The 20,850-nt window shown below is 53.7% G+C and overlaps 1 protein-coding gene across 6 annotated transcripts in view; it reads left to right on the top strand.

The window, feature by feature from the left end:
* The window catches only part of LOC147099685 (pleckstrin homology domain-containing family A member 7-like), a 137,465-nt gene that overhangs the window by 56,897 nt on the left and 59,718 nt on the right, over positions 1–20,850 (top strand). For all 6 annotated transcript variants that reach the window (XM_085969056.1, XM_085969055.1, XM_085969050.1 and 3 more), the window contains exons 4-7: positions 1,942–2,014; positions 2,654–2,754; positions 4,567–4,679; positions 10,202–10,666. In XM_085969056.1, coding sequence (XP_085825182.1) covers positions 1,942–2,014; positions 2,654–2,754; positions 4,567–4,679; positions 10,202–10,666 — 752 coding nt within the window. The remainder of the gene's footprint in view (positions 1–1,941; positions 2,015–2,653; positions 2,755–4,566; positions 4,680–10,201; positions 10,667–20,850) is intronic.

The following is a 20,850-nucleotide window of genomic DNA, read 5'->3' on the forward strand; positions in this document are numbered from 1 at the left end:
TGATCTCCCGGGAGAGGCGAAAAACCAGATAAAAGACCCAATGGCCAATTTGGGAGAAAAAAATCTGGGAAATTCCTCTCCGACCCATCTAGGCGATCGAAATTCTTCCAGGAGATCACTCTGTCCCTATATTTTCTACAGTACTTACCTTCTATAAAGGCGATTTCCACCCCAGCCAGGAACAGGAATAAAACCATCTCCTGAAATCTAACACAGAATTAGAACACAGTAGGAGCAGAACCAGGCTACACGGCCCCTGGGCCCACTCCACTACCCACAGGGCCATGACCAATCCGAACCTAGACTCATGTCCAATTTCCTGCCCGCTCCCCGTAACCCTTAATTCCCTTTACTTCTAGGAAACTGTCTATTTCTGTTTTTAATTTATTTAATGATGTAGCTTCCACAGCTTTCTGGGGCAGCAAATTCCACAAACCTACCACCCTCTGAGTGAAGGAGTTTCTCCTCATCTCAGTTTTGAAAGAGCAGCCCCTTATTCTAAGATTATGCCCCCTAGTTCTAGTTTCACCCTTCATTGGGAACATCCTCACCGCATCCACCCGATCAAGCCCCTTCACAACCTTATATGTTTCAATAAGATCGCCTCTCATTCTTCTGAACTCCAATGAGTAGAGTCCCAATCTACTCATCCTCTCCTCATATGTCCATCCCCTCATCCCCGGGATTAACCGAATGAACCTTCTTTGTACTGACTCGAGAGCAAGTATGTCTTTTCTTAAGTGTCTGTGGAACTGTACCCCAGTGAGAGTCAACACCCTCAGGAACTGTAACCCAGTGAGAGTGAGCACCTTCAGGAACTGTACCCCAGAGAGAGTCAGCACCTTCAGGAACTGTACCCCAGAGAGAGTCAGCACCTTCAGGAACTGTACCCCAGAGAGAGTCAGCACCTTCAGGAACTGTACCCCAGTGAGAGTCAGCACCTTCAGGAACTGTACCCCAGTGAGAGTCAGCGCGTTCAGGAACTGTACCCCAGTGAGAGTCAGTACCTTCAGGAACTGTACCCCAGTGAGAGTCAGCACCTTCAGGAACTGTACCCCAGTGAGAGTCAGCACCTTCAGGAATTGTACCCCAGTGAGAGTCAGCACCTTCAGGAACTGTACCCCAGTGAGAGTCAGCACCTTCAGGAACTGTACCCAAGTGAGAGTCAGCACCTTCAGGAACTGTACCCCAGTGAGAGCCAGCACCCGGGGAACTGTACCCCAGTGAGAGTCAGCACCTTCAGGAACTGTACCCCAGTGAGAGTCAGCACCTTCAGGAACTGTACCCCAGTGAGAGTCAGCACCTTCAGGAACTGTACCCCAGTGAGAGTCAGCACCTTCAGGAACTGTACCCCAGTGAGAGTCAGCACCTTCAGGAACTGTACCCCAGTGAGAGTCAGCACCCGGGGAACTGAACCCCAGTGAGAGTCAGCACCTTTAGGAACTGTACCCCAGTGAGAGTCAGCACCCGGGGAACTGTACCCCAGTGAGAGTCAGCACCCGGGGAACTGTACCCCAGTGAGAGTCAGCACCCGGGGAACTGTACCCCAGTGAGAGTCAGCACCTTTAGGAACTGTACCCCAGTGAGAGTCAGCACCTTTAGGAACTGTACCCCAGTGAGAGTCAGCACCTTCAGGAACTGTACCCCAGTGAGAGTCAGCACCTTCAGGAACTGAACCCCAGTGAGAGTCAGCACCTTCAGTAACTGTACCCCAGTGAGAGTCAGCACCCGGGGAACTGTACCCCAGTGAGAGTCAGCACCCGGGGAACTGTACCCCAGTGAGAGTCAGCACCTTCAGGGAAATTGTGGGGAATAAATGAAAGACAGGATCCCACATGATTGAAGAGAGTGTCGGTGCAATAGGTGGTGAGCAATGTGGCCTCTCCTGTAGCTACTGCAGAGTCTGCAGACCGAGTTTGATTGTTTCTCTCTGTGTTTCAGGACAGCTCTGGGCTTAAGCTGTGGAAGAGAAGATGGTTCGTCCTGTCTGACTTCTGTCTCTTTTATTACAGAGGTAACTGAACCTGCCCAACCATTGCCCAAACACCTGCCTAACCGCCTGCCTAACCACTGCTTAACCGCTCCCCAACCACCGCCCAACCGCCGCCCAACCGCCGCCCAACCGCCGCCCAACCACTGCCCAACCACTGCCCAACCACCGCCCAACCACTGCCCAACCGCCGCCCAACCGCTCCCCAACCACCGCCCAACCGCTCCCCAACCACCGCCCAACCGCTCCCCAACCACCGCCCAACCGCCGCCCAACCGCCGCCCAACCGCCGCCCAACCGCCGCCCAACCGCCGCCCAACCACCGCCCAACCACCGCCCAACCGCCGCTCAACCACTGCCCAACCGCTCCCCAACCACCGCCCAACCACCGCCCAACCACCGCCCAACCGCCGCTCAACCGCTCCCCAACCACCGCCCAACCGCCGCCCAACCGCCGCCCAACCGCCGCCCAACCGCCGCCCAACCGCCGCCCAACCGCCGCCCAACCGCCGCCCAACCACCGCCCAACCACCGCCCAACCACTGCCCAACCACCGCCCAACCACTATGTGAAGAAGAGTGTAACCTCTTTACCTGGGAAAGGTAGCAGTCAGGAGATAAGTTGAACAGTAGAAGCTGATTCTCTGTATCTTGTGTTCCACAGACAGTCGGGAAGAAAGAATCTTGGGGAGTATTCCGATGCCGAGTTACGTCATCTCTGCTGCTGATCCACAGGACCGGAAAACCCGGAAATTTGCTTTTAAGGTTCAGGCCAATTCGGAATTCGATTTGTATTTGGAAACATGGGGAGAAAATAACAGAATCCGACAGAGGATACACCCTGGTGGTGGGCGGGGGTGAGGGGTTGTGGGCGGGGGGTGAGGGGAGGGGTGGTGGGTGGGGGGGTGAGGGGATGGGGTGGTGGGTGGGGGGTGTAGGAGATGGGGTGGTGGGCGGGGGGTGCGGGGATGAGGTGGTGGGGGTGTGGGGGGGTTGGTGGGCGGGGTGTGTGGGGAGGGGCGGGGGGTGGTGGGTGGGGGGTGAGGGGAGGGGTGGTGGGTGGGGGGTGAGGGGATGGGGTGGTGGGTGGGGGGTGTAGGAGATGGGGTGGTGGGCGGGGGGTGCGGGGATGAGGGTGGGGGTGCGGGGGGGTTGGTGGGCGGGGGGTGCGGGGAGGGGTGGTGGGCGGGGGGTGCGGGGAGGGGTGGTGGGCGGGGGGTGCGGGGAGGGTTGGGGGGCGCGGGGAGGGGTGGTGGGCAGGGGGCACGGGGAGAGGTGGTGGGCGGGGGGTGAGGGGATGGGTGGTGGGCGGGGGTTGAGGGGAGGGGTGGTGGGTGGGGAGTGAGGGGATGGGGTGGGTGTTGGGGGGTGAGGGGAGGGGTGGTGGAGGGGTGGTGGGCGGGGGGTGAGGGGATGGGGTGGTGGGCGGGGGGTGAGGGGAGGGGTGGTGGGCGGGAGGGGATGGGGAGGTGGGCGGGGGGTAGGGGAGGTGTGGTGGGCAGGGGGTGAGGGGAGGGGTGGTGGGCGGTGGGTGCGGGGATGAGGTGGTGGGCGGGGGGTGTAGGGGAGGGGTGGTGGGCGGGGGTGCGGGGATGAGGTGGTGAGCGGGGGGTGCGGGGATGGGGTGGTGGGCGGGGGGTGCGGGGATGGGGTGGTGGGCGGGGGGTGCAGGGGAGGGGTGGTGGGCGGGGGGTGAGGGGAGGGGGGGGTGCGGGGGTTTGGTGGGCGGGGGGTGCGGGGATGAGGTGGTGGGCGGGGGGTGCGGGGATGGGGTGGTGGGCGGGGGGTGTAGGGGAGGGTTGGTGGGCGGGGGGTGAGGGGAGGGGTGGTGGGCGGAGGGTGAGGGGAGGGGTGGTGGCCGGGGGGTGCGGGGGGGTTGGTGGGCGGGGGTGCGGGGGGGTTGGTGGGCGGGGGGTGTGGGGAGGGGTGGTGGGCGGGGGGTTGCCATTTGCGGACTGACCGACCATTATAGGAACTGACAGATCTACAGACTAAGGGGAAATTACTCCCCCTTTCTGGGATGTGGGAAGAGAAATGGGTTCCTGGTCGAACCAGGAAAAACACCGGCACTCACACCGGCAGCTCCTGGGACACCGAAACACTGGGCTTGGTGGCACCTTCCAGAGATTGGGAGCCTGGTCTGAATCCTGCTCCTTGGGACAGAAACACCACCAGTGGAGTCTCTGTTCTTAAAACTGTCCTCATGTGATTTCCTGTTTGGGGTCAATTATTTTTCTTTCTCTCCCACCAGGAGATTAACCGGGCAGACCGTTCTGGGTGAAGTGGAGACTCCAGACTTGGTCTAAGTACAATTAGGGTTGGGGTGAGAGCACTAACACTGAGTTAAGACCAGATTCCATTAATAGACTTTTATAACTGAGATTTACAGACTGTGGTTGCAGTTGGTGATGTGCAGTTGTCCTTGCACCTGTGCTCCATTACACAATACTCCACTCCCAACCCTGGCTGAATGTCAGGGGGAGGAGGAGGTGTGAGGACAAAGGATTATAGCAGAGAGAGAAAACGTTCAGGAATGAAGAGAGGTTTGACCTTTGCTGACTCCTTCCTGTCCCACAGGCCGAACACTCAGGAATGAGGACATACTACTTCAGTGCCGACACACAGGAGGATATGAACGGGTGGATCAGGGCCATGAGCCAATCAGCACGCGTGGAATCTGAAAACAGCAAGTAAGGAGTTAAAGAGCTCGTAATGTATTACAGTCAATTCCAGATAGATCCGAAACCTCTTCCCATTCACTCCCATTGTACAGAATTCCAATGGCCCAAACCATCTCCCATTGTACAGAATTCCAATGGCCCAAACCATCTCCCATTGTACAGAATTCCAATGGCCCAAACCATCTCCCATTGTACAGAATTCCAATGGCCCAAACCATCTCCCACTGTACAGAATTCCAATGGCCCAAACCCTCTCCCATTGTACAGAATTCCAATGGCCCAAACCATCTCCCATTGTACAGAATCCCAATGGCCCAAACCCTCTCCCATTGTACAGAATCCCAATGGCCCAAACCGTCTCCCATTGTACAGAATCCCAATGGCCCAAACCATCTCCCATTGTACAGAATTCCAATGGCCCAAACCCTCTCCCATTGTACAGAATCCCAATGGCCCAAACCCTCTCCCATTCACTTCAATTGTACTGAAAGCTCCTTCTCATTCAGTCCTATTGTATGGTATCAAATGGCTTGGATTGTCTGCCGCCAAAGTTCATACCTCCAGAACCTGAAAGAACAGCAAGGTCAGAATCAAACACCAACTCCAATTGGCATCCAGCATTTTCCATTATTGAGCAGGCTGGGGGAAGGGCCCACACTGCAGGCTGGGGGAAGGGCCCACACTGCAGGTTCGGGGAAGGGCCCACACTGCAGGCTAGAGGAAGGGCCCACACTGCAGGCTGGGGGAAGGGCCCACACTGCAGGCTGGGGGAAGGGCCCATACTGCAGGCTGGGGGAAGGGCCCACACTGCAGGCTGGGGGAAGGGCCCACACTGCAGGCTGGGGGAAGGGCCCACACTGCAGGCTGGGGGAAAGGCCCACACTGCAGGCTGGGGGAAAGGCCCACACTGCAGGCTGGGGGAAGGGCCCACACTGCAGGCTGGGGGAAGGGCCCATACTGCAGGCTGGGGGAAGGGCCCATACTGCAGGCTGGGGGAAAGGCCCACACTGCAGGCTGGGGGAAGGGCCCACACTGCAGGCTAGAGGAAGGGCCCACACTGCAGGCTGGGGGAAGGGCCCACACTGCAGGCTGGGGGAAGGGCCCATACTGCAGGCTGGGGGAAGGGCCCATACTGCAGGCTGGGGGAAGGGCCCATACTGCAGGCTGGGGGAAGGGCCCATACTGCAGGCTGGGGGAAGGGCCCATACTGCAGGCTGGGGGAAAGGCCCACACTGCAGGCTAGAGGAAGGGCCCACACTGCAGGCTGGGGGAAGGGCCCACACTGCAGGCTGGGGGAAGGGCCCACACTGCAGGCTGGGGGAAGGGCCCACACTGCAGGCTAGAGGAAGGGCCCACACTGCAGGCTAGAGGAAGGGCCCACACTGCAGGCTAGAGGAAGGGCCCACACTGCAGGCTAGAGGAAGGGCCCACACTGCAGGCTAGAGGAAGGGCCCACACTGCAGGCTAGAGGAAGGGCCCACACTGCAGGCTAGAGGAAGGGCCCACACTGCAGGCTAGAGGAAGGGCCCACACTGCAGGCTAGAGGAAGGGCCCACACTGCAGGCTAGAGGAAGGGCCCACACTGCACGCTAGAGGAAGGGCCCACACTGCAGGCTAGAGGAAGGGCCCATACTGCAGGCTAGAGGAAGGGCCCATACTGCAGGCTGGGGGAAGGGCCCACACTGCAGGCTAGAGGAAGGGCCCACACTGCAGGCTAGAGGAAGGGCCCATACTGCAGGCTAGAGGAAGGGCCCATACTGCAGGCTGGGGGAAGGGCCCACACTGCAGGCTGGGGGAAGGGCCCATACTGCAGGCTGGGGGAAGGGCCCACACTGCAGGCTGGGGGAAGGGCCCACACTGCAGGCTGGGGGAAGGGCCCACACTGCAGGCTGGGGGAAGGGCCCACACTGCAGGCTGGGGGAAGGGCCCACACTGCAGGCTGGGGGAAGGGCCCACACTGCAGGCTGGGGGAAGGGCCCACACTGCAGGCTGGGGGAAGGGCCCACACTGCAGGCTAGAGGAAGGGCCCACACTGCAGGCTAGAGGAAGGGCCCACACTGCAGGCTAGAGGAAGGGCCCATACTGCAGGCTAGAGGAAGGGCCCATACTGCAGGCTGGGGGAAGGGCCCACACTGCAGGCTAGAGGAAGGGCCCACACTGCAGGCTAGAGGAAGGGCCCATACTGCAGGCTAGAGGAAGGGCCCATACTGCAGGCTGGGGGAAGGGCCCACACTGCAGGCTGGGGGAAGGGCCCACACTGCAGGCTGGGGGAAGGGCCCACACTGCAGGCTGGGGGAAGGGCCCACACTGCAGGCTGGGGGAAAGGCCCACACTGCAGGCTGGGGGAAGGGCCCACACTGCAGGCTGGGGGAAGGGCCCACACTGCAGGCTGGGGGAAGGGCCCACACTGCAGGCTGGGGGAAGGGCCCACACTGCAGGCTGGGGGAAGGGCCCACACTGCAGGCTGGGGGAAGGGCCCATACTGCAGGTTAGAGGAAGGGACAATACTGCCGGCTCGGGGAAAGGCCCACACTGCAGGCTAGAGGAAGGGCCCATACTGCAGGCTGGGGGAAGGGCCCATACTGCAGGTTCGGGGGAGGGCCCACACTGCAGGCTAGAGGAAGGGCCCATACTGCAGGTTCGGGGAAGGGCCCACACTGCAGGCTAGAGGAAGGGCCCATACTGCAGGCTGGGGGAAGGGCCTACACTGCAGGCTGGGGGAAGGGCCCATACTGCAGGCTGGGAAAAGGCCCATACTGCAGGCTCGGGGAAAGGCCCACACTGCAGGCTGGGGGAAGGGCCCACACTGCAGGCTCTGGGAAGGGCCTACACTGCAGGACCCCTCCAAAGCAGAAAAGAGCTGGGGCCTCAGCTATTTACAATCTATGATGTGGGGACCGAATGTAATATATCCAAGTTTGCTGACGATACAAAGCTAGGTGGGACAGTAAGGTGTGAGGAGGACGGAAAGAGACATTTTTTAAATGTATTCGTTCCTGGGATGTGGGCGTCGCCAGCAAGGCTGGCATTTATTGCCCATCCCTAATTGCCCCTTGAGAAAGTGGTGGTGAGCCGCCTTATACAACTGAGTGTCTTGCTCGGCCATTTCAGAGGGCAGTTAAGAGTCAACCACATTGCTGTGGGTCTGGAGTTACATATCGGCCAGACCGGGTAAGGACAGCAGATTTCCTTCCCTAAAGGACATTAGTGAACCAGATGGGTTTTTACTACTCTCTGGATCATTAGTGCTGGCCTCTGGATTACTAGTCCAGTAACATAACTACTATGCTACCGTACCCGATTACAATGGCTGCAATATGATATAGACCGGTTAAGTGAATGGGCAAGAACGTAGCAGATGGAATATAACATGGAGAAGTGTGAAACTATCCACTTTGGTCGGAAAAATAGAAGAACAGAATATTTTTTAAATGTTGAGAGATTGGGAAATGCTGGTGTTCAGAGGGACCTGGGTGTCCTTGTACACGAATCACAGAAAGTTAATATGCAGGTACAGCAAGCAATTCACTCAAAGGGTTTGAATCTTTGGAATTCTCTACCTCAGAGGGCTGTGGATGCTCAGTCGTTCTGTATATTCAAGACAGAGATCGATAGATTTTTGGATACTAAGGGAACCAAGGGATTGAAAGGATTTATACTAGTCCTAGCCCATTTAGGGCTACCCCAGATCAGGCGTATTCCCCAGACGTTCACTTTCAACTAAAGTTTGAGGTAGCCGAATCCTGAAGACGCTTAATTGGGTCTAAAGGTCCAGACTATCTCTCCCTAAACGAAAGGAACAACCTGAAGATGTTACCGTCCTCCAGATAGCACTTTTAATAAGTTTAGCTAGACTGTAATCTTCCGAATATTATGAGGGTCCGGAAAACTCCCTCAGAATTCTGCAACTCCTCACCAAGGAGCGTACAGAGATTGAGTTCGCGAGTTTGATACAGAAATATTATGTAAGACAATTCTAAAAATATATTGATTTATTAAAGAACCGACATGTAATCACAGTAGGTGTTTCAATCGCAACATTAACAGTTCCAAAAACAGAAAGCTTACAATTCTATTATCCTTATTTTCAAATCTTAACTTCGCTACATTTTTACAGTTCTTAGTCTTTATTCCAGGATATCCACCAAAATCAAATACCTTTGATACCCGAGGTACAAAGAGGTGTAGACTTACAGAGCCTGCCTCTGAAGCCGAGAATCGCTTTGCCCCTTCAAGCGAGTCTATCATCCCATTTGAAAGTTCAATTTTTATACCCTTTTGCAGTGGTATTTCCTGTGAAGTTTTCTGCTGATGTAAGCTAATTATCTCTAGTCATTTTTCTGCTGACCCCTGCTATTCTTACAGTTAGGTCAGCTGGTAGCATTAAGAATGATGTCTCTACTCTAGGTGTTCGAAGCTTATCATAAAAAACGGAGTAACCAGCAGGTGCATCTATTTGATGTCATTTTTACCAAGGTCTTCTGTTTGTGTCTATTTACGATGTGTAAATTAAAACTCCTCAACCAGGGTGATCTATGCAATTCCTATTTACCTCATCTGGTTGCAACACAGAATCGTGTCTCCTGTGTTTCATTTGATGTCATTTTTATGAAGGTATATGTTTCTTAATTTCTTTCCAAAGTGTAATTTAGGGCACCTTAACAGGGTGTACCATTGTGTTCTTTCCAAGGCTGCAGGCTTCAGGAGCCTCCAACCTCCTGTTTCAATAAGGTTATTGATTCAGTGTCAACAACTTATCTTATCTCAATAGCCTGAATGCTGTTCACAGCTTCTCCATTGTTGAGGCTTCCAGATTTCCAGACCCAGTTTGTCATGTTTTACTAAGGCTAGAATTCTTTCATAGGATGGTGTATTTGTCTGAATATGGCTTATTCCTTCACAGGATATGGGGATAGTGCAGGAAAGTGGAGATGAGATAAAAGATCAGCCATGATCTTATTGAATGGCAGAGCAGGCTCGAGGGGCCGAATGGCCGACTCCTGCTCCTATTGCTTATGTTCTGATGTTCTTATGAAACAAAACATGGTGATTCATTGTCACTGAGCCTGGTGTTTAACAACTTGGGATGAAAGGAAGACAGGGAAGTGAGGAGATCCGTAATTTAAAGATTCTGCAATTGAATGTTAGAGTAAGGGCCAGAGCAATGAGTCATGATTTCAACACAATGAGGCTTTAGAGAGGAGGATGGGTGCGTGGGACGAGGTGTTTGGAGCTTGGAGATAAAAAGAAGGAAGTTCAGAGGAGGGCTGACTGTAGAATTGATAAAAAGAACAGGTGCAAGAGGTCGTAGGTCAGTCAAAAGCTCCTTGCTCGTTACTGACAGCCAGCACAGACTCTGGTTCTTTCTCAGCTAATTCATGTTCTTTAATATTTATCATCTTGAACTCGATGAGTTTCTCCATGTTCAGAACCAGTTGTACTTTTGTAACAACAGAAATTTAGGATTTATCAGTTGTGCCCAGCTTGCAGTTGGTTTATTTACACTTTTACTGTCTGACATCTTTTTGCAGCATCTCCTCAATGAAAACTTCAAAGCGCGCTCCCCAGGAACAGCGATATTCCAGCTTCGAAGATTTCACTAAATCCGGGCTGCTCCAGCGCACGGAAAATGCCCAAAGTGCGGAATCTCTGGAAATCGCAAAACTGTCTGAAACGAAGCGGCAAACGGATTCCAGGAACGAAATGATGGAAAAGAAGTTGGAGAAAGTCAGACGGGAGCTCCTGGCTCCCATTAATGGTCGGAGGGAAGTCCCATCTGTAACCATCTCCCTTGAGCGGCTGACCCCTCCGCCACAGAATGGCACAGTCCCTCCTCCCACTCCTACGAGTGGGATCCAGAACAGAGCATTCAGATTTGAGGGGGATTCCAAGCCTGGGGTTGAGGACCTGGAGCCACAGAGAAAGAACTCACTGTCTCACGTCGAGCAATGGGTTCGGTCGCAGAAAGAGAAACTGCCCGAAGGAGAAGAGGATGAGTAAGTAGACTACAACGCTCCTTGAATCCTGATCTATATCTTCCCCAGCACAGCTGGTGAGTAGCTGGGCCAGAAGATAGGAACCAGGTTCAGTGAATGGGCACGAACGTGGCAGATGGAATATAACGTGGAGAAGTGTGAAAATATCCACTTTGGTAGGAAAAATAGAAAAACAGAATATTTTTTTAAATGGTGAGAGACTGGGAAATGTTGGTATTCAGAGGGACCTGGGTGTCCTTGTACACAAATCACAGAAAGTTAATTTGCAGGTACAACAAGCAATTCACTCAAAGGGTTGTGAATCTTTGGAATTCTCTACCCCAGAGGGCTGTGGAGGCTCAGTCGTTGAGTATATTCAAGACAGAGATCGATAGATTTTTGGGCACTAAGGGAATCAGGGGATATGGAGATAAGGCAGGAAAGTGGAGATGAGGTAGAAGATCAGCCGTGAGCTTATTGAATGACACACACGGGACATCACAGGAGAGTGACATACACACACGCGTGACATCACAGGAGAGTGACACACACGCGTGACATCACAGGAGAGTGACACGCGTGACATCACAGGAGAGTGACACACACACGTGACATCACAGGAGAGTGACACACACACGTGACATCACGGGAGCATGACACACACACACGTGTGACATCACAGGAGAGTGTCACACATGTGTTTCTGTTCCTGTGTCTTGTGTTTATAAACAGTACAACCCTTGTGTCGACCATCCCCTGTAAATGGTGAGTGCTGATTGGTTAACCTGGCTGGGAGGAGTTGCTGGGCTGAAACTTGTTTCAGTGAGGGTAATTTTTAACCCGGGGTCACTGGGTGAGGTTAGAGTGGGGCAGCTGGAGATTACCATTAACCTGGGATAATAGCTGAACAATCACCAGCAACACTAACCATTAATCCGGGTGTCCCAAGTATCCTGTTAATGGGGCACGGAGGGTGATTATCCACATACCAGAGTTACACCACCAGCCCCGTGTCATTACCATAAGTAATAAACAAAAATTCAGAAACTCGTACCCCAATTAGACTGAGCATAGACTGTTCCCAACCAGACTGGGCATAGACTGTTCCCAACCAGACTGGGCATAGACTGTACCCCAACCAGACTGAGCATAGACTGTACCCCAACCAGACTGAGCATAGACGGTACCCCAACCAGACTGGGCATAGGCTTTCGATAAGGTCCCGCATAAGAGATTAGCGTGTAAAGTTAAGGCACATGGGATTGGGGGCAAGGTACTGACTTGGATAGAGAACTGGTTGGCAGACAGAAAGCAAAGAGTTGGAATAAACGGCTCTTTTTCCGAGTGGCAGGCAGTGACTAGTGGGGTACCGCAGGTATCGGTCCTCGGACCCCAGCTATTCACAATATATATTAATGATCTGGACGAGGGAACTAGATGTAATATCTCCAAGTTTGCAGACGACACAAAGCTGGGTGGGCGTGTGTGCTGTGAGGAGGATGCCGAGAAACTCCAGGATGATTTGGACAGGTTGGGTGAATTGGCAGATGCAATATAATGTGGATAAATGCGAGGTTATCCACTTTGGTGTCAAAAACAGGAAGGCAGATTATTATCTGAATGGCAATAGATTGGGAGAAGGGGAAGTGCAACGAGACCTGGGCGTCCTTGTGCACCAGTTGCTGAAGGTAAGCATGCAGGTGCAGCAGGCGGTTAAGAAGGCAAATGGTATGTTGGCCTTCGTAGCGAGAGGGTTTGAGTACAGGAACAAGGATGTCTTGCTGCAGTTGTACAGGGCCTTGGTGAGACCACATCTTGAGTATTGTGTGCAGTTTTGGTCACCTTATCTGAGGAAGGATGTTCTTGCCATGGAAGGAGTGCAGTGAAGATTCACCAGACTGATATTGGGTTGGCAGGAATGACGTATGAGGAGAGATTGTGTCGATTGGGCTTGTACTCGCTGGAGTTTAGAAGAATGAGAGGGGATCTCATTGAAACTTATAAAATTCTAACAGGACTAGACAGACTAGATGCTGGAAGGATGTTCCCGATGGTCGGGGAGTCCAGAACCAGGGGTCACAGTCTAAGGATAAGGGGTAAGCCATTTAGGACAGAGATGAGGAGAAATTTCTTCACCCAGAGAGTGGTGAACCTGTGGAATTCTCTACCAAAGAAGGCAGTAGAGGCCAGTTCATTAAATATATTCAAGAAGGAGTTAGATATATTTCTTAAGGCTAAAGGGATCAAGGGATATGTGGAGAAGGCAGGGACAGGGTACTGAATTTGGATGATCAGCCATGATCTCATTAATTGGCGGAGCAGGCTCGAGGGGCCGAATGGCCTACTCCTGCTCCTATCTTCTGTTTCTATGTACCACAACCAGACTGAGCATAGACTGTGCCCCAACCAGACTGAGCATAGAATGTACCCGAACCAGACTGGGCATAGACTGTACCCCAACCAGACTGAGCATAGAATGTACCCGAACCAGACTGGGCATAGACTGTACCCCAACCAGACTGAGCATAGACTGTACCCGAACCAGACTGGGCATAGACTGTACCACAACCAGACTGAGCATAGACTGTACCCGAACCAGACTGGGCATAGACTGTACCCCAACCAGACTGAGCATAGACTGTACCCCAACCCAGACTGGGCATAGACTGTACCCCAACCAGACTGAGCATAGACTGTACCCCAACCAGACTGGGCATAGACTGTACCCCAACCAGACTGAGCATAGACTGTACCCCAACCCAGACTGGGCATAGACTGTACCCCAACCAGACTGGGCATAGACTGTACCCCAATCAGACTGAGCATAGACTGTACCCAAACCAGACTGGGCATAGACTGTACCCCAACCAGACTGAGCATAGACTGTACCCCAACCCAGACTGGGCATAGACTGTACCCCAACCAGACTGGGCATAGACTGTACCCCAACCAGACTGAGCATAGACTGTACCCGAACCAGACTGGGCATAGACTGTACCGCAACCAGACTGAGCATAGACTGTACCCCAACCCAGACTGGGCATAGACTGTACCCCAACCAGACTGGGCATAGACTGTACCCGAACCAGACTGGGCATAGACTGTACCCCAACCAGACTGAGCATAGACTGTACCCGAACCAGACTGGGCATAGACTGTACCCCAACCAGACTGAGCATAGACTGTACCCGAACCAGACTGGGCATAGACTGTACCCCAACCAGACTGAGCATAGACTGGACCCCAACCAGACTGAGCATAGACTGTACCCCAACCAGACTGAGCATAGACTGTACCCCAACCAGACTGAGCATAGACTGTACCCCAACCAGACTGAGCATAGACTGTACCCGAACCAGACTGGGCATAGACTGTACCCCAACCAGACTGAGCATAGACTGTACCCCAACCAGACTGGGCATAGACTGTACCCCAACCAGACTGAGCATAGACTGTACCCCAACCCAGACTGGGCATAGACTGTACCCCAACCAGACTGGGCATAGACTGTACCCCAATCAGACTGAGCATAGACTGTACCCAAACCAGACTGGGCATAGACTGTACCCCAACCAGACTGAGCATAGACTGTACCCCAACCCAGACTGGGCATAGACTGTACCCCAACCAGACTGGGCATAGACTGTACCCCAACCAGACTGAGCATAGACTGTACCCGAACCAGACTGGGCATAGACTGTACCGCAACCAGACTGAGCATAGACTGTACCCCAACCCAGACTGGGCATAGACTGTACCCCAACCAGACTGGGCATAGACTGTACCCGAACCAGACTGGGCATAGACTGTACCCCAACCAGACTGAGCATAGACTGTACCCGAACCAGACTGGGCATAGACTGTACCCCAACCAGACTGAGCATAGACTGTACCCGAACCAGACTGGGCATAGACTGTACCCCAACCAGACTGAGCATAGACTGGACCCCAACCAGACTGAGCATAGACTGTACCCCAACCAGACTGAGCATAGACTGTACCCCAACCAGACTGAGCATAGACTGTACCCCAACCAGACTGAGCATAGACTGTACCCGAACCAGACTGGGCATAGACTGTACCCCAACCAGACTGAGCATAGACTGTACCCCAACCAGACTGGGCATAGACTGTACCCCAACCAGACTGGGCATAGACTGTACCCCAACCAGACTGAGCATAGACTGTACCCGAACCAGACTGGGCATAGACTACCCCAACCCAGACTGAGCATAGACTGTACCCGAACCAGACTGAGCATAGACTGTACCCCAACCAGACTGAGCATAGACTGTACCCGAACCAGACTGGGCATAGACTGTACCCCAACCAGACTGAGCATAGACTGTACCCGAACCAGACTGGGCATAGACTGTACCCCAACCAGACTGAGCATAGACTGGACCCCAACCAGACTGAGCATAGACTGTACCCCAACCAGACTGAGCATAGACTGTACCCCAACCAGACTGAGCATAGACTGTACCCCAACCAGACTGAGCATAGACTGTACCCGAACCAGACTGGGCATAGACTGTACCCCAACCAGACTGGGCATAGACTGTACCCCAACCAGACTGAGCATAGACTGTACCCGAACCAGACTGGGCATAGACTACCCCAACCCAGACTGGGCATTAACTGTACCCAACCAGACTGGGCATAGACTGTACCCCAACCAGACTGAGCATAGACTGTACCCAACCAGACTGGGCATAGACTGTACCCAACCAGACTGGGCATAGACTGTACCCCAACCAGACTCAGCATAGACTGTACCCCAACCAGACTGGGCATAGACTGTACCCCAACCAGACTGAGCATAGACTGTACCCCAACCAGACTGGGCATAGACTACCCCAACCCAGACTGGGCATTAACTGTACCCAACCAGACTGGGCATAGACTGTACCCCAACCAGACTGAGCATAGACTGTACCCAACCAGACTGGGCATAGACTGTACCCAACCAGACTGGGCATAGACTGTACCCCAACCAGACTCAGCATAGACTGTACCCCAACCAGACTGGGCATAGACTGTACCCCAACCAGACTGAGCATAGACTGTACCCCAACCAGACTGGGCATAGACTGTACCCCAACCAGACTGGGCATAGACTGTACCCCAACCAGACTGGGCATAGACTGTACCCCAACCAGACTGAGCATAGACTGTACCCAACCAGACTGGGCATAGACTGTACCACAACCCAAACTGGGCATAGACTGTACCCCAACCAGACTGGGCATAGACTGTACCCCAACCAGACTGGGCATTAACTGTACCCAACCAGACTGGGCATAGACTGTACCCCAACCAGACTGGGCATAGACTGTACCCCAACCAGACTGGGCATAGACTGTACCCCAACCAGACTGGGCATAGACTGTACCCCAACCAGACTGGGCATAGACTGTACCCCAACCAGACTGGGCATAGACTGTACCCCAACCAGACTGAGCATAGACTGTACCCCAACCAGACTGGGCATAGACTGTACCCCAACCAGACTGGGCATAGACGGTACCCCAACCAGACTGGGCATTAACTGTACCAAACCAGACTGGGCATAGACTGTACCCCAACCAGACTGGGCATAGACTGTACCCCAACCAGACTGGGCATAGACTGTACCCCAACCAGACTGGGCATAGACTGTACCCCAACCAGACTGGGCATTAACTGTACCCCAACCAGACTGGGCATAGACGGTACCCCAACCAGACTGAGCCTAGACTGTACCCCAACCAGACTGGGCATAGACTGAACCCCAACCAGACTGGGCATAGAGGCATAGACTGTACCCCAACCCAGACTGGGCATAGACTGTACCCCAACCAGACTGGGCATAGACTGTACCCCAACCAGACTGGGCATAGACTGTACCCCAACCCAGACTGGGCATAGACTGTACCCCAACCAGACTGGGCATAGACTGTACCCCAACCCAGACTGGGCATAGACGGTACCCCAACCAGACTGGGCATAGACTGTACCCCAACCCAGACTGGGCATAGACTGTACCCCAACCAGACTGGGCATAGACTGTACCCCAACCAGACTGGGCATAGACTGTACCCCAACCAGACTGGCCATAGACTGTACCCCAACCAGACTGGGCATAGACTGTACCCCAACCCAGACTGGGCATCAACTGTACCCCAACCCTGACTGGGCATAGACGGTACCCCAACCAGACTGGGCATAGACTGTACCCCAACCAGACTGAGCATAGACTGTACCCCAGCCCAGACTGGGCATCAACTGTACCCCAACCAGACTGGGCATAGACTGTACCCCAACCAGACTGGGCATAGACTGTACCCCAACCAGACTGGGCATAGACTGTACCCCAACCAGACTGGGCATAGACGGTACCCCAACCAGACTGGGCATAGACTGTACCCCAACCAGACTGGGCATAGACTGTACCCCAACCAGACTGGGCATAGACTGTACCCCAACCAGACTGGGCATAGACTGTACCACAACCCAGACTGGGCATAGACTGTACCCCAAACAGACTGGGCATAGACTGTACCACAACCCAGACTGGGCATAGACTGTACCCCAACCAGACTGGGCATAGACTGTACCCCAACCAGACTGGGCATAGACTGTACCCCAACCAGACTGGGCATAGACTGTACCACAACCCAGACTGGGCATAGACTGTACCCCAACCAAACTGGGCATAGACTGTACCACAACCCAGACTGGGCATAGACTGTACCACAACCCAGACTGGGCATAGACTGTACCCCAAACAGACTGGGCATAGACTGTACCACAACCCAGACTGGGCATAGACTGTACCCCAACCAGACTGGGCATAGACTGTACCCCAACCAGACTGGGAACACCAAGGGTGGTCGAAGGAATCTGGGAGGGAGTCTGAAAGAGCAATGAGTGAGGACTGAGTGAGGACTGAGTGAGGACTGAGTGAGGTCTGAGTGAGGTCTGAGTGAGGTCTGAGTGAGGACTGAGTGAGGACTGAGTGAGGTCTGAGTGAGGTCTGAGTGAGGTCTGAGTGAGGACTGAGTGAGGACTGAGTGAGGACTGAGTGAGGACTGAGAGAGCAATGAGTGAGGACTGAGAGAGAACTGAGTGAGGACTGAGTGAGGTCTGAGTGAGGAATGAGTGAGAACTGAGTGAGGACTGAGTGAGGGCTGAGTGAGTGAGGACTGAGTGAGGACTGAGTGAGGGCTGAGTGAGGGCTGAGTGAGGACTGAGTGAGGACTGAGTGAGGACTGAGTGAGGACTGAGAGAGCAATGAGTGAGGACTGAGTGAGGTCTGAGTGAGGACTGAGTGAGGACTGAGTGAACAATGAGTGAGGAATGAGTGAGAACTGAGTGAGGACTGAGTGAGGACTGAGTGAGAACTGAGTGAGGACTGAGTGAGGACTGAGTGAGGACTGAGTGAGGACTGAGTGAGGAATGAGTGAGGACTGAGTGAGGACTGAGTGAGCAATGAGTGAGGACTGAGTGAGGACTGAGTGAGGACTGAGAGAGGACTGAGTGAGGACTGAGTGAGGTCTGAGTGAGGACTGAGTGAGAACTGAGTGAGGACTGAGTGAGGACTGAGTGAGGGCTGAGTGAGGACTGAGTGAGAACTGAGTGAGGAATGAGTGAGGACTGAGTGAGCAATGAGTGAGGACTGATTGAGGACTGAGTGAGGACTGATTGAGGACTGAGTGAGGACTGAGTGAGGACTGAGTGAGGACTGAGTGAGGGCTGAGTGAGGTCTGAGTGAGGACTGAGTGAGGAATGAGTGAGGAATGAGTGAGGACTGATTGAGGACTGAGTGAGGACTGAGTGAGGACTGAGTGAGGACTGAGTGAGGGCTGAGTGAGGACTGAGTGAGCAATGAGTGAGGACTGAGTGAGGACTGTGTGAGCAATGAGTGAGGACTGAGTGAGGACTGAGTGAGGGCTGTTCGAGCAATGAGTGAGGGCTGAGTGAGGGCTGAGTGAGGACTGAGTGAGGACTGAGTGAGGACTGAGTGAGAACTGAGTGAGAACTGAGTGAGGACTGAGTGAGGGCTGTTCGAGCAATGAGTGAGGGCTGAGTGAGGACTGAGTGAGAACTGAGTGAGGAATGAGTGAGCAATGAGTGAGGACTGAGTGAGGACTGAGTGAGGACTGAGTGAGGACTGAGTGAGGACTGAGTGAGAACTGAGTGAGGACTGAGTGAGCAATGAGTGAGCAATGAGTGAGGACTGAGTGAGGACTGAGTGAGGACTGAGTGAGCAATGAGTGAGGACTGAGTGAGGACTGAGTGAGGACTGAGTGAGGACTGAGTGAGAACTGAGTGAGGACTGAGTGAGGACTGAGTGAGGTCTGAGTGAGGACTGAGTGAGCAATGAGTGAGGACTGAGTGAGGACTGAGTGAGGACTGAGTGAGTGAGGACTGAGTGAGCAATGAGTGAGCAATGAGTGAGGACTGAGTGAGGAATGAGTGAGCAATGAGTGAGGACTGAGTGAGGACTGAGTGAGGACTGAGTGAGAACTGAGTGAGGACTGAGTGAGGACTGAGTGAGGTCTGAGTGAGGACTGAGTGAGCAATGAGTGAGGACTGAGTGAGGACTGAGTGAGGTCTGAGTGAGGACTGAGTGAGGAATGAGTGAGCAATGAGTGAGGACTGAGTGAGGTCTGAGTGAGGACTGAGTGAGGACTGAGTGAGCAATGAGTGAGGACTGAGTGAGGACTGAGTGAGGACTGAGAGAGAACTGAGTGAACAATGAGTGAGGACTGAGTGAGGACTGAGTGAGAACTGAGTGAGGACTGAGTGAGAACTGAGTGAGGACTGAGTGAGGACTGAGTGAGGAATGAGTGAGGACTGAGAGAGGACTGAGTGAGGACTGAGTGAGGACTGAGTGAGGTCTGAGTGAGGACTGAGAGAGCAATGAGTGAGGACTGAGTGAGGACTGAGTGAGGACTGAGTGAGGACTGAGTGAGAACTGAGTGAGAACTGAGTGAGGGCTGAGTGAGGACTGAGTGAGGACTGAGTGAGTGAGGACTGAGTGAGCAATGAGTGAGGACTGAGTGAGGACTGAGTGAGTGCTGAGTGAGGGCTGAGTGAGGGCTGAGTGAGGACTGAGTGAGGACTGAGTGAGGACTGAGTGAGCAATGAGTGAGGACTGAGTGAGGACAGTGAGGACTGAGTGAGGACTGAGTGAGAACTGAGTGAGGGCTGAGTGAGGACTGAGTGAGGACTGAGTGAGTGAGGACTGAGTGAGCAATGAGTGAGGACTGAGTGAGGACTGAGTGAGTACTGAGTGAGGACTGAGTGAGGGCTGAGTGAGGACTGAGTGAGGACTGAGTGAGCAATGAGTGAGGACTGAGTGAGGACTGAGTGAGGACTGAGTGAGGACTGTGAGGACTGAGTGAGGACTGAGTGAGGAATGAGGAGGGACCAAGTTGTGAGTTTAGTGCCCACCGTTCAAAGCCACTGGTTCCTTCACTCTTCAGGGAAGGATCTGCTCCCTCGACCGGATCTAACCCGTGCCTGACTGACTGGGAAAGCCCTGGTCCAGCAAGCAGAGCGCCATCATTGTTAGAAGGCCTGGTCAGTGTAACTAGGGGTGGGTGATAAATGTGGCCTAGTCAGTGTCCCCCACATCCCGAGAATGACTACAAGTAACTGAAGTCCTCACAGACCCCTCTAGTTGGGAACAGATTTAATCCCATTGCCCAGAATCTCACTGCAATCCACCGTGTAAATCATTGCCGTTCATCAGTCACGTCCTCTCCAGAATGTTCTTACCCATTACAGGTCGAAGGTTTGTTCTAAGCCAGTGTTCTAAAGTTCACAGATTATCCTGTAACTACCAGATGCTCAGTGGTAAGTCCAGCATTCTCCTTGTTTCTCCACCAAATAATCATTCTCCACACAGCACCTCGGACACTGAGCATCAGCACGATGTTTGATCATGGGAGAGGCAGTGGCCTCCCGAGCTCATTGTAGCACTTCTACTGAATGGTCACTGACCGGCTGGTTATTAAATGGTCGCTGACCGTCACTGACCGGCTGGTTATTGAATGGTCGCTGACCGTCACTGACCGGCTGGTTATTGAATGGTCGCTGACCGTCACTGACCGGCTGGTTATTGAATGGTCGCTGACCGTCACTGACCGTCTGGTTATTGAATGGTCGCTGACCATCTGGTTATTGAATGGTCGCTGACCGTCACTGACCGGCTA

The sequence above is a fragment of the Somniosus microcephalus genome, chromosome 28 (assembly GCF_052327205.1).
Source record: "Somniosus microcephalus isolate GS21.2 chromosome 28, FLI_Smic_1.0, whole genome shotgun sequence".
NCBI classification, from domain to species: domain Eukaryota; kingdom Metazoa; phylum Chordata; class Chondrichthyes; order Squaliformes; family Somniosidae; genus Somniosus; species Somniosus microcephalus.